General features: G+C 43.3%; 1 protein-coding gene across 1 annotated transcript in view; it reads left to right on the forward strand.

The window, feature by feature from the left end:
• The window catches only part of STAC3 (SH3 and cysteine rich domain 3), a 212,911-nt gene that overhangs the window by 109,336 nt on the left and 88,811 nt on the right, over positions 1–14,764 (forward strand). Inside the window, exon 2 of the mRNA XM_073576950.1 lies at positions 8,294–8,567. Within this exon, the coding sequence (XP_073433051.1) occupies positions 8,312–8,567 (256 nt within the window). The 5' untranslated portion in view covers positions 8,294–8,311. The remainder of the gene's footprint in view (positions 1–8,293; positions 8,568–14,764) is intronic.

Genomic DNA, 14,764 nt, shown 5'->3' on the forward strand with positions numbered 1-14,764 from the left:
CCTTGGTAAAATAAAGAAAATTGAACCTGAACTATTTTTTTTGTGAAAAAAAGTTAAATGTTCATTTTCTTTTTAAATATTCAAAAAATTCCTGTGACGCACCTAAAGGGTTAATAAACTTCTTGAATGTGGTTTTAAGCACCTTAAGGGGTGCAGTTTTTAGCATGGTGTCACTTTTGGGTATTTTCTATCATATAGACCCCTCAAAGTGGCTTCAAATGTGATGTGGTCCCTAAAAATAAAATGGTGTTGCAAAAATGAGAAATCTCTGGTCAATTTTTAACCCTTATAACTTCCTAACAAAAAAAAATTTTGGTTCCAAAATTGTGCTGATGTAAAGTAAACATGTGGGAAATGTTATTTATTAAGTTTTTTGTGTGCCGTATTGCTGTGATTTAAGGGCATAAAAATTCAAAGTTGGAAAATTGCGAAATTTTCAAAATTTTCGCCAAATTTCCGTTTTTTTCACAAATAAACGCAAGTTATTTGAATGCAATTTTACCACTAACATGAAGTACAATATGTCATGAGAAAACAATGTCAGAATCACCGGGATCCATGGAAGCGTTTCAGAGTTATTACCTCATAAAGGGACAGTGGTCAGAATTGTAAAAATTGGCCCGGGAGTTAACGTGCAAACCACCCTTGGTAGTGAAGGGGTTAACTAGGTACATATATCAGGCCATGGGCAATGTAGACTGCTTCTCCATCTCACAACGGGATTCACCCGGCTTATTTTCCAATAGCACAACCTGCTCAAAGCAGTCCACCAGCAACATAGAAAAGAATTCCCTCACACAAAATGCCCACACATAGGACTTGCTGCCACCGTGACCACTGCCAAAACTTTCAGGCACTGTTGATCCTCTTACATCAATAACAGTTGTGACATCACCTGCTCCAAAGGTAAAACATTTCACTGCCTGTTTTTAAGTAATGTTTTACCTGAAAGAAAGAATCAGCTGTGATCCCATTGTGGCGCCAAAGAGGTACTGCACCTCACCCAGAGGTGTGGTACCCCATGCTCAGGTAAAGAGAGAGCACCACCCTGGACTCAAACACCTGCACCCAACACACACTATAGCAGCAGGGCACCCTGGACGTACCCTGAGGGAGGATGGTCTCATCCCTGGCTGGGTAGTAAAGGGTGTTGGGGGAGTGGGTGGAGAAGCTAAAAGAGCAGACTCACTCATCAGGAGAAAGTGAAAGTAAGCAGATGTGCTGTGAGGTAGCTCCCTGTCAGAAGGAGCTGCAGAGAGAAAGCTGAAAGGGAGAGGCAGAAGGAATCTCCCAGAAGAGTTCAGTGAGTGGAAGGAGAGTGGAGAGACGTGTAGGGGAGCAGCTCCCTTTCAGGAGGAGCTGCAGAAAGGAATAGTTTGAAGGAAGCTCCTGGAAGGCAGAAGGGGTGCTTGGGGCGGGGGTAGTGAGAAGTCCACCCATGGGGGCCCGTATCCACCGTGATCATCATCAAGTGGAGGGACCAGGTTGCAAGGGGGTACCGGCCCCTGAGACTAGTGGAGAAATCACCAGACTCAGCTAGAAAGCCTGAGGCAGGGGCACCTCTAGGTGCTCCAGCCACAAGTCATAGTTATCTTCGCTGAAAAGGCAGCCATAAGGAAGCAAGGGGACGCAGAGAGGACATCACCCGACAAGGTCCGTGCTGCTGGCTTGGGACACTGACTGTGAGGTGTTGGGCAGGAGAGACGGCCAGGAGAGGTATATACTGAAGGGAGTCCTGGAAAGGTGTATCCTGATCTACCTGGGAGTTTGCTGGACCCCTCACCCGGAGGACACGGCACCAAGTGGGCATCTGTGCACCAGAACAGTGAGTAAAGCTTTGGAACTGCACCTCACTTGTGTCCTCTGATCATTCCTGCGTCACCTGCCCTGGATCATATCTACCAACCTCACCTTTAACATCATCTTCCAAGCTGCCCTGGGATACAGCTCTTAACCATCTCTGCTGCCCTGTCACCATCCCAGAGGATCTGCATAGCAGTGTCGGTCCCCTGACCGAATACCACAGGTGGCGTCACGAACACTTTATTATAACTATAAACTTTATTTATCCCTTGTAAATATCCTTTTAATTGGACGACCAGGGCCACTGACTGGGTCAATGCTGCCATGATACTACCCCTTTAGATACCAGCCCGGTACCGAGTATCCTCTCTGCCCTGGCGGGCGATCCACCATGATGTAATGTCTATATACTCTTTCACATCCTCCCCTGACCAGGAGCTGTGGTGTGATCAGACCATGTCCATGCATGGTTAGACAAAGACATTACACAGTACACAGCAGGGGCACATTTCTGTGATTATCTCAGTACAAGAACATTTTTTTTAAACACAACCATTTTTGCAAATTATTATCATTTGAAGATCTATTGATTAAAATTATCTTTATTCATGGGAAAACCACATTAAGGCCAAGGTCACACTTGCGAGAAACTCGCACGAGTTTCGCGTCTCAATACTAGACCCCGCAACCAGGACTCAGACCCGAGCGTTCAGCTGCATAGAAATACATGCAGCCCACACTCCGTCCTGAGTGCCGGCGGCAATGCCGGGTATTGAGACGCGAGACTCCTGCGAGTTTCTCGCAAGTGTGATCCCGGCCTAAGTGTTCTGGTAGAGGAGGAGGTGGACTGAGCAGAACAATGACTCCAGCTGTCAGAGGCTACATCATTCTGCTGTGATTGAGGTGAGTGATGTGTCATATATACTATTAAACCCTCAACTTCCTCCCAACGAATATGCTTGCCAGAACCAAAGGAGGCAAAATGTGATCTGTATTTGGTAAAACCATTGCCGGGACAGTTGTAGCCAGCAGTGTCAGTGGTATTGATGCTGTTTAGAGCTAACACATTCTTATCTGTGATATTAGAGCGATTTGGTTTTCTTTCAAGATGTCTGTTGCCCATGCCACATTTGAGTTTAGCATTGCATTTGGGCACTAGGATAACGTTTTCATTCATTTCTAAACTTTTTTGACAAACTTAGCCAGCCCCGGAATAATACGGCATCAACCAGAAATTCTAGGGACTGGCAGGGTTCATGGGACAGATTAAAAGGATAATTCAACAACAGCCTGCCTGCAATATCATTGTGTGTATGTGTATCCAAATTGATTAATTAACCAGAGGTATTTTTGGGTGTGCATTTTCATTGTTTGCTCTTCCCAGAGCCATAACGTTTTTATTTTTAGTCAAAATAGCCATGTGAGGGCTTGTTTTTTTGCGAGACGCGTTGTACTTTTGAACAACATCATTGGTTTTAAGTTTAACATATCATGTTAATCATGTCTGGAGGAGAGAAGGTTTTTCCACCAACATAGAAGAGGATTCTTTACTGTTAGGGCAGTGAGAATCTGGAATTCCCTGCCTGAGGAGGTGGTGATGGGGAACTCAGTCGAGGGTTTCAAGAGAGGCCTGGATGTCTTCCTGGAGCGTAACAATATTGTATCTTACAGTTATTAGGTTCTTTAAATGGACATAGATCTGGGGATTTATTCTGACGGAATATAGGCTGAACTGGATGAACAAATGTATTTTTTTGGCCTTGCTAACTATGTTACTATGTTACTATTTATTGGAAAATGGTAAAAAATTCCAAGTGGGGTGAAATTGCAAAAAAAAGTGCAATCCTACAGTTCTTGATTTTTTTTGTTCAGTAAATTCTAAAACTGATCTGCCATTATGATTCTTCAGGTCATTACGAGTTCATAGACTCCAAACATGTCTAGGTTATTTTTTATTTAAGTGGTCAAAAAAAATTCCAAAGTTTGTAAAAAAACAAACAAAAAAAAAACACCATTTTCCGATACCGGTAGCATCTCCATTGTTCGTGATCTCGGGTTGGGTGAGTGCTTATTTTTTGTGTGCCGAGCTTATGTTTTTAATTAAACTATTTTGGTGCAGATACGATCGTTTGATTGCCCGTTATTTTACTTTAATGCAATGTTGCGGAGACCAAAAAAATGTAATTCTCCTGTTTTTACTTTTTTCTCGTTACGCTGTTTAGCAATTGGGTTAATTCTTTTTTATATTGATAAATTGGGCAATTCTCTACACAGCGATACCAAATATGTGAATGTTTGATTTTTTTATTGCTATATTTTGAATGGGGTGAAAGGGGGGTGATTTGAACTTTTATATTTTAATTTTTTTATATTTTTAAAAAACTTTTTTTTACTTTTGGCATGCTTCAATAGTCTCCATGCGAGACTAGAAGCTGCCATAATCCGATCAGCTCTGCTACATTCAGGCGTAATAATATGCACAACAGATACAGAATCCGGTCAAGAAAAATCATGTAATGCGCCTACTATATGGAAAAATATATTGGTGCATAAATTAAACCGAAAAAATCCACATATATGTATTTACATATAAAGTACAACATGCAATCAGAAAGTGGATCAACTCAATAAGTAACTTATACCATGGTATTTACAGCCAACTACAGTGGGGCAAAAAAGTATTTAGTCAGTCAGCAATAATGCAAGTTCCACCACTTAAAAAGATAAGAGATGTCTGTAATTTACATCATAGGTAGACCTCAACTATGGGAGACAAACTGAGAAAAAAAAATCCAGAAAATCACATTGTCTGTTTTTTTTTCATTTTATTTGCATATTATGGTGGAAAATAAGTATTTGGTCAGAAACAAGCAATCAAGATTTCTGGCTCTCACAGACCTGTAACTTCTTCTTTAAGAGTCTCCTCTTTCCTCCACTCATTACCTGTAGTAATGGCACCTGTTTAAACTTGTTATCAGTATAAAAAAACACCTGTGCACACCCTCAAACAGTCTGACTCCAAACTCCACTATGGTGAAGACCAAAGAGCTGTCAAAGGACACCAGAAACAAAATTGTAGCCCTGCACCAGGCTGGGAAGACTGAATCTGCAATAGTCAACCAGCTTGGAGTGAAGAAATCAACTGTGGGAGCAATAATTAGAAAATGGAAGACATACAAGACCACTGATAATCTCCCTCGATCTGGTGCTCCACACAAAATCCCACCCCGTGGGGTCAGAATGATCACAAGAACGGTGAGCAAAAATCCCAGAACCATGCTGGGGGACCTAGTGAATGAACTGCAGAATGATCACAAGAACGGTGAGCAAAAATCCCAGAACCACGCTGGGGGACCTAGTGAATGAACTGCAGAGAGCTGGGACCAATGTAACAAGGCCTACCATAAGTAACACACTACGCCACCATGGACTCAGATCCTGCAGTGCCAGACGTGTCCCACTGCTTATGCCTGTACATGTCCGGGCCCTTCTGAAGTTTGCTAGAGAGCATTTGGATGATCCAGAGGAGTTTTGGGAGAATGTCCTATGGTCTGATGAAACCAAACTGGAACTGTTTGGTAGAAACACAACTTGTCGTGTTTGGAGGAAAAAGAATACTGAGTTGCATCCATCAAACACCATACCTACTGTAAAGCATGGTGGTGGAAACATCATGCTTTGGGGCTGTTTCTCTGCAAAGGGGCCAGGACGACTGATCCGGGTACATGAAAGAATGAATGGGGCCATGTATCGTGAGATTTTGAGTGCAAACCTCCTTCCATCAGCAAGGGCATTGAAGATGAAACGTGGCTGGGTCTTTCAACATGACAATGATCCAAAGCACACCGCCAGGGCAACGAAGGAGTGGCTTCGTAAGAAGCATTTCAAGGTCCTGGAGTGGCCTAGCCAGTCTCCAGATCTCAACCCTATAGAAAACCTTTGGAGGGAGTTGAAAGTCCGTGTTGCCAAGCGAAAAGCCAAAAACATCACTGCTCTAGAGGAGATCTGCATGGAGGAATGGGCCAACATACCAACAACAGTGTGTGGCAACCTTGTGAAGACTTACAGAAAACGTTTGACCTCTGTCATTGCCAACAAAGGATATATCACAAAGTATTGAGATTAAATTTTGTTTCTGACCAAATACTTATTTTCCACCATAATATGCAAATAAAATGAAAAAAAAACAGACAATGTGATTTTCTGGATTTTTTTTTCTCAGTTTGTCTCCCATAGTTGAGGTCTACCTATGATGTAAATTACAGACGCCTCTCATCTTTTTAAGTGGTGGAACTTGCACTATTGCTGACTGACTAAATACTTTTTTGCCCCACTGTATATAATTAAAAATCCAAAGTGACTTGTGCACACATCGCTCAGTGACTATGCAGATGTCACTTTCTAAGTATTCATCTTGAATTGTGGTCATAGTGTTTACATATGCCTTCATTGCACTACGCAAAAAACTGTACAAGTCACTTTGTATTTTTTATTATACAGTATGTATGTGTAAATATATATATATATATATATATATATATATATATATACACAGTATATACTGCTCAAAAAAATAAAGGGAATACTAAAATACCACATCCTAGATATCTCTGAAATATTCCAGTTGCAAATTTTTATTCATTGCATAGTGGAATGTGTTCAGAACAATAAAACATAACAATTATCAATGTAAATCAAAATGAAAAACCCATGGAGGTCTGAATTTGGAATGATACTCAAAATCAAAGTGGAAAATCAAATTATAGGCTGATCCAACTTCAGTGGAAATGCCTCATGACAAGGAAAAGATACTCCGTAGTGTGTGTGGCCTCCACGTGCCTGTATGACCTCCCTACAATATCTGGGCATGCTCCTGATGAGGTGGGGGATGGTCTCCTGAGGGATCTCCTCCCAGAACTGGACTAAAGCATCCGCCAACTCCTAGACAGTCTGTGGTGCAACGTGACATTGGTGGATGGAGCGAGAAATGATGTCCCAGATGTACTCAATTGGATTCAGGTCTGGGGAACGGGCGGGCCGGTCTATAGCTTCAATGCCTTCATCTTGCTGGAACTGCTGACACACTCCAGCCACATGAGGTTTGACATTGTCCTGCATTAGGAGTACCCCAGGGCCAACCGCACCAGCATATGGTCTCACAAGTGGTCTGAGGATCTCATCTCGGTACCTAATGGCAGTCAGGCTACCTCTGGCGAGCACATGGAGGGCTGTGCACCCTCCAAAGAAATGCCACCCCACATCATTACTGACTCACTGCCAAACCGGTCATGCTGAAGGATGTTGCAGGCAGCAGATCGCTCTCCACGGCGTCTCCAGACTCTGTCACGTCTGTCACATGTGCTCATTGTGAACCTGCTTTCATCTGTGAAGAGCACAGGGCGCCAGTGTCAAATTTGCCAATCCTGTTGTTCTGTGGCAAATGCCAAGCGTCGTGCATTGTGTTGGGCTGTGAGCACAACCCTCACCTGTGGACGTCAGGCACTCAGACCATCCTCATGGAGTCGGTTTCTAAGGGTTTGTGCAGACACATGCACATTTGTGGCCTGCTGGAGGTTCATTTTGCAGGGCTCTGGCAGTGCTCCTTCTGTTCCTCCTTGCACAAAAGAGGAAGTAGCGGTCCTGCTGCTGGGTTGTTGCCCTCCTACGGCCCCCTCCACATCCCCTGGTGTACTGAACTGTTTCCTGGTAGCGCCTCCAGCCTCTGGACACTACGCTGACAGACACAGCAAACCTTCTTGCCACAGCTCGCAATGATTTGCCATCCTTGATGAGCTGCACTACCTGAGCCACTTGTGTGGGTTGTAGAGTCCGTCTCATGCTACCACAAGTGTGAAAGCACAAACAACATTCAAAAGTGACCTAAACATCAGCCAGAAAGCATTGGTACTGAGATGTGGTCTGTGGTCCCCACCTGCAGAACCACTCCTTTATTGAGGGTGTCTTGATAATTGCCAATAATTTCTATCTGTTGTCTATTCCATTTGAACAACAGCGTGTGAAGTTGATTGTCAATCAGTGCTGCTTCCTAAGTGGACAGTTTGATTTCACAGAAGCTTACTTGGAGTTATATTCTGCTATTTCAGTGTTCCCTTTATTTTTTTGAGCAGTGTATATCGTATAAGGGGCAATATGGGTTTGTCATGCCTGCAGCATGAGATTGCCTCTGATAAACAGAACCCTCACAGGACGACAATGTTGCCGACCCTTTCACTGCCATCATCAGTATGCCAAATGAGTACAAGTGAGTATATACTTACATTCGTGCTGTAGGCAGGCAAAAAGACTGAGGAAAAGCAGAGGTTAGAAAGTCACTTACATGCATTTTTTTCAGGAATGAAAACAAATCCCCTAATAAAATATTTTGTAAACTTTCATAATTTTCCATGGACAAAGTTATATAAAAAAAGAAAGTTTATTTAATCTTGTGATAAATATGTATGTTTAAATGTTACTTACATTTTCCTTTCAGATACAACAGTTAAAGGAAATGTTCAAAAAGAAGAAAGAAGAACCTGAACCCGAGACTCCAAGTCCAGACAATCAGCCAAATGGTGAGCTCCAAAACTCAGGCGGCCATATAATTTATTATATCTATGAGTCAGAAGAAGAAGAAGATGAGGAAGACAAGAAAGAAGAACCCCCTCCAGAGCCTCCTCGGCCGGTCAATGACAAGCCTCACAAATTCAAGGATCACTACCTGAAGAAACCTAAGTTCTGTGATGTGTGCGCTAGAATGATTGTTTGTAAGTCATCCTTAAGACTATTTCAGTTTCACAAATGTTATATTAACTGCCAATTATATTTAGTAGAGACAGTAAAATAACAAACACTTCAAAGGGGTTGTATGGTCTTGAAAACAAATTTTCATGCACTCAGTTTAAAAAATCTAGATTAATAATGGGGGCCCTTTACTCAAAGCTCTCTTATATTTTTTAGAGGCTAGATAAACAAAGAAGGAAACATGTTTCCAGAGCTGGAGGACCCAGAATATCGCTGCACACACATCTTGTTTAAAATGAGACCCGTGTAATGCTTTATTTCTCCATTGGTGGCACTGCAGGGAAACTGAAGACTTACTATGACTACATCAAAAGGCACAAGATTACCTGAAGACAACCTAGCATCAAAGAGTACAACCCCTTTAAAGTGCACCCTGCATATGGTTAGGCAAGATTTTATGCATCCCATTTGTCTTGTAGAAATAGTCCTTTGTTTTTTTTTTGGTTTTTTTCTGGTAGAAGCTCAAATCCACAACTAAAGGGAATCTGTCAACACGATTTCATCCCCAAACTATTTATGTGCATGTACATGGGCATATCCAGGATCAAAACTGGGGGGGGGGGGCAAGCTATGGTCGTTCAGGTTGTATAATGCTCCACACAGTATAATGAGTCCCATACCTGTTTATACATCTGACCAGCCAGCCCCCGGCCTCTGTATATACATTTGCCCAGCCACAGCCTGCCCCCAGCCCCTGTATATACATCAGCGTAGCCAGCCCCTGTCCCTGTATATACATACATCAGCCCAGCCACAGCCAACCCCTGTATATACATCAGCCCAGTCACAGCCTGCCCCCAGCCCCTGTATATACATCAGCTCAGCCACAGTCAGCCCCCAGCCCCTGTATATACATCAGCCCAGCCACAGCCAGCCCCTGTATATATATTGGCCACAGCCATCCCCCTGCCCCTGTATGTACATCAGCCCAGCCAGCCCCCTGCCCCTGTATGTACATCAGCCCAGCCAGCCCCCAGCCCCTGTATATACATCAGCCCAGCCACAGCCAGCCCCTGAATATAAATCAGCCCAGCAAGTCCCCTGCCCCTATAAATACATCAGCCACAGCCAGCCTCCAGCCCCTGTATATACATACATCAGCCCAGCCACAGCCAGCCCCCAGCCACTGTGTATACATCAACCCACTCAGCCCCTGTATACATCAGCCCAGCCAGCCCCAGCCCCTGTATACATCAGCCCAGCCACAGCCAGCCTCAGCCCCTGTATATACTTCAGCCCAGCCAGCCTCTGTATACATCAACCCAGCAAGCCCCCTGCCCCTGTATACATCAGCCCAGCCAGCCCCCTGCCCCTGTATACATCAGCCCAGCCAGCCCCCTGCCCCTGTATACATCAGCCCAGCCAGCTCCCTGCCTCTGTATACATCAGCCCTGCCAGCCCCTAGCCCTTGTATACATCAGCCCAGCCACAGCCAGCCCCAGCCCCTGTATATACATCAGCCCAGCCAGCCCCCAGCTCCTGTATACATCAGTCCAGCCAGCCCTCAGCCCCTGTATACAGTGGGGAAAAAAAGTATTTAGTCAGTCAGCAATAGTGCAAGTTCCACCACTTAAAAAGATGAGAGGCGTCTGTAATTTACATCATAGGTAGACCTCAACTATGGGAGACAAACTGAGAAAAAAAAATCCAGAAAATCACATTGTCTGTTTTTTTTTTCATTTTATTTGCATATTATGGTGGAAAATAAGTATTTGGTCAGAATCAAGCAATCAAGATTTCTGGCTCTCACAGACCTGTAACTTCTTCTTTAAGAGTCTCCTCTTTCCTCCACTCATTACCTGTAGTAATGGCACCTGTTTAAACTTGTTATCTGTGAGAGCCAGAAATCTTGATTGCTTGTTTCTGACCAAATACTTATTTTCCACCATAATATGCAAATAAAATGAAAAAAACAACAGACAATGTGATTTTCTGGATTTTTTTTTCTCAGTTTGTCTCCCATAGTTGAGGTCTACCTATGATGTAAATTACAGACGCCTCTCATCTTTTTAAGTGGTGGAACTTGCACTATTGCTGACTGACTAAATACTTTTTTCCCCACTGTACATCAGCCACAGCCAGCCCCCTGCCCCTGTATACATCAGCCCAGCCAGTCTCCAGCCCCTGTATACATCAGCCCATCCACAGCCAGCCCCTGTATACATCAGCCCAGCCCCAGGCCCCAGCTCAGCATCTAAATAGAAACTCGGCACACACAATCTGTGATTCCAGTGAAAGGTAATTTTAATGTACAGTGCATACAGTAGACGTTTCTGTCTCCTTGAACTTCATCAAAGTATTAGGTAATGTACTAATATTTCTTAAACAATGTTGTAATATAGGCAAGGCCAAAAAATAGAGTCCCCCGGGTAGGAAAATGCAGCACTATAGTGCAGTATATCAGTCCAGTAGTTGTGCAGCGTATGGGGCATAGACACAGTTTCCACTGCTAGTTGGCTCGTGACTAGCGGTGGAAACCATGTCTATGCCCCATACGCTGCACAACTACTGGGCTGATATACTGCACTAGAGTGCTGCATTTTCCTACCCGGGAGACTCTCCATTTTTTGGCCTTGCCTATATCACAGCATTGTTTAAGAAATATCAGTACATTACCTAGTACTTTGATGAAGGTCAATGAGACCGAAACGTCTACTGTATGTGTGGTGGCCCTGATGGTCCAGTTGCCACAGAGATGCTGCACCTCAACCAGAGGTGTGGTATCCCACAACCAGGTAAGGTGGAGACACCTGACCATCATTCCATCCCACATCCCACACACACACACACGTAGAATAGCAGAGCCCCTTTATGGCCCCTATTCTGCCTCATGGCCAAACTGTTAGTGTTGGGCGCTCAGACTGCCATCCCTTGGTGTCTGTTTACCGTTACTCACGTTTAGTGATGTCCGCAGATAGCTTAAACTCGACTGAAAGAGCACGTTGAAGAGTCCAATAGAAGGTTTATTCTCAGCTGAATCCTTGCATAATGCACAGTTACAGTAGGTAAATAGAGACTTTCCTTGTACAGAGCTGTATAAACGTGTGTCTCCAAGATGGAGAAAGACTCAAAGATGGAGCAGAAGGGAGGGGTTACAGAAATGAGAGTCACATGCAAGGGGGGAGGAGACAACCTCTAAAAGGGACAGATCTACTGTATATATAGCAATGAAAACAGCAATATGATTAAATGCAGTACTGTCTGTATGATTCAAAATCATGGGACATGACAGCCCCTGCTTTGAAACACGAAGGGTGTTGGGAGGTGGGCGGAGGATAGATTCAGAGAGGGAGAATTGTTGGAAGTAAGGTTAGGATTTCCTCAAAGGGAGGGAAGGAGACAGACGTGTCTTGTGCATCTCCAGTCAGCAGGAGTTGCCAGACTGAATAGCTTGACAGAAAGCTCCCTAAAAGGAAAGTTGGTTCTTCTGAGACACAGTTAGAGCGTACTCCCCGTGGGGCTCACTCCACGCTGACTGACGTCAGGTGGAGGAAGAACCCTGGTCGCCAAGGGTCACGGCCCCTAGCCTAGTGAGCCTACTTCAGGGCGCTACTAGCAAGCCGATAGCTGTGGTTACTTTTATGGACCACAGCCCCTACCATAGTTATTCCGACTGGAAAGGCAGCTACATAGGATCACAGAAACAGAAGGGTATGAGTTGTCTGACAGGATTCGCAGCTGCTGGCCTGGGATGATAATTGTGAAGTGCTGGAAAGGAAGGAAAGTGGAAAGCAGCATAGTGTGTGGAGTCGGCGCTCTCTCTCCACTCACAAATAACGTCCTGACGTTTAACATCAGGCGTTCTTATTAACCATTCAAAAAGTGTATAAGCCAGCTCACCGACCTACACAGGAGCACGGATCACCATCCCACAATGTAAAACCTGTCCATTTATAATGACCACAGACAAGATAAAGATCCCCAACTCACATCAGGACTACAGATCCCAGGTACTTTCAGCTGCATCACATCTAATGTGGTGTACCTAATCATTTGTACTAAATGTTCAACTGGGGGTCTGTATGTGGGGGAGACAGGACAAAAACTGAGAACAAGGAAGAATTCTCATTGTCACACAATAAGACAAAAAAGAATGGCTCTACATGTGGCAAAACATTTTTGTATCCCTGGTCATAGCATGATGGACATTAAATTACTTGTATTAAAAGAAAAATGGAGAGTCCTCAGTGGTTGATACCTTTTAATGGCTAACTGAAAAGATGGTAACAAATTGCAAGCTTTCGAGACTACTCAGGTCTCTTCATCAGGCATTGACTAATACAAAATCAGAAGAATCACATTTATGCACAGCACAGAAAAAATACAATAGATAAGACAAGTGACATGAAGCAGAACTATCATTATGGGGAGTGATAGACAGTCATGGCCATAAATATTGGACAAGTTCATAGATAAGGAGTGATAGTTTTATTGTCCTCTGATTGGGGTCTCCTAATGTGTTCTGATTCCCCCACAAGGTCTTAGGAGCAAATTCCTGAATTGATGTAAAAAGACATAAATCCATGTGACACATTCATTCCTGCACTGTGTCAAAGGTCGTCATGAGTCTGTACTCCCAGACTTTTCTGTCTCTCTGAGATGTGAAGTTATCTTTCAGTACCAGTAATTTCATGTCCATTGGGCTGTGATTAGGCATACAAAAATGTTTTGCCACAGGTAGATCCATTCTTTTTTCTCTTATTGTGTGGCGATGAGAATTCATCCTTGTTCTCAGTTTTTGCCTGGTCTCCCCCACATACAGACCCCCAGTTGGACATTTAGTACAAATAATTACTTACACCACATTAGATGTGATGCAGCTGAAAGTACCTGGGATCTTGTAGTCCTGATGTGAGTTGGGGATCTTTATCTAGTCTGTGGTCATTATAAATGGACAGGTTTTACATTTTTTCTGGTTACAAGGAATGGTTCCTGCAGCTCTTGGAGAGGACAGGGAGCTTCTGACAATGATGCTTCTTAAATTTGAGGGCCTTGATGACTTTTTATCAGGCCCCCGGGCAGATTCTCGTGGACCACAGTGCTTGGGCAGGGAGTTGTATTTTGATTGCCACCAACTCATTAATTTTGTCTTGCTCTGTGAGCACACAGACACATTGTTCACTACTGAACACTGAAGAGCATACAATGAAAGATTATGTCCTGACACCAGTGCCAGAGTCAGGATGTACTTTGTGGGCGGGGTTTGCACGGCCCCCGAAGGATGACATAAATATCCAAATTGCCCTTGGCAGAAAAAAGATTACCCACCCCTGTTGTAGAGTATACAACTAAGGTCAGAATACAAAGTACCCCCAAAAAACACTTAACCCCTTCACTACCAAGGGTGGTTTGCACGTTAACTACCGGGCCAATTTTTACAATTCTGACCACTGTACCTTTATGAGGTCATAACTCTGGAACGCTTCTATGGATCCCGGTGATTCTGACATTGTTTTCTCGTGACATATTGTACTTCATGTTAGTGGTAAAATTGCATTCAAATAACTTGCGTTTATTTGTGAAAAAAATGGAAATTTGGCGAAAATTTTGAAAATTTCGCAATTTTCCAATTTTGAATTTTTATGCCCTTAAATCACAGCGATACGGCACACAAAAAACTTAATACATAACATTTCCCACATGTTTACTTTACATCAGCACAGTTTTGGAACCAAAATTTTTTTTTGTTAGGAAGTTATAAGGGTTAAAAATTGACCAGCGATTTCTCATTTTTGCAACACCATTTTATTTTTAGGGACCACTTCACATTTGAAGCCACTTTGAGGGGTCTATATGATAGAAAATACCCAAAAGTGACACCATTCTAAAAACTGCACCCCTTAAGGTGCTTAAAACCACATTCAAGAAGTTTATTAACCCTTTAGGTGCGTCACAGGAATTTTTTGAATATTAAAAAAAAAATGAACATTTAACTTTTTTTCACAAAAAAAATAGTTCAGGTTCAATTTTCTTTATTTTACCAAGGGTAACAGGAGAAATTGGACTGCAAGACTTATTGTGCAATTTGTCCTGAGTACGCTGATACCTGATATGTGGGGGGGAACCACTGTTTCGGCGCATGGCAGAGCTCAGAATGGAAGGAGCGCCGTTTGACTTTTTCAATGCAAAATTGGCTGGAATTCAGATCGGACGCCATGTC

Source organism: Dendrobates tinctorius, unplaced genomic scaffold, assembly GCF_039654945.1.
Source record: "Dendrobates tinctorius isolate UK_male_01 unplaced genomic scaffold, ASM3965494v1 ptg000051l, whole genome shotgun sequence".
NCBI classification, from domain to species: Eukaryota; Metazoa; Chordata; class Amphibia; order Anura; family Dendrobatidae; genus Dendrobates; species Dendrobates tinctorius.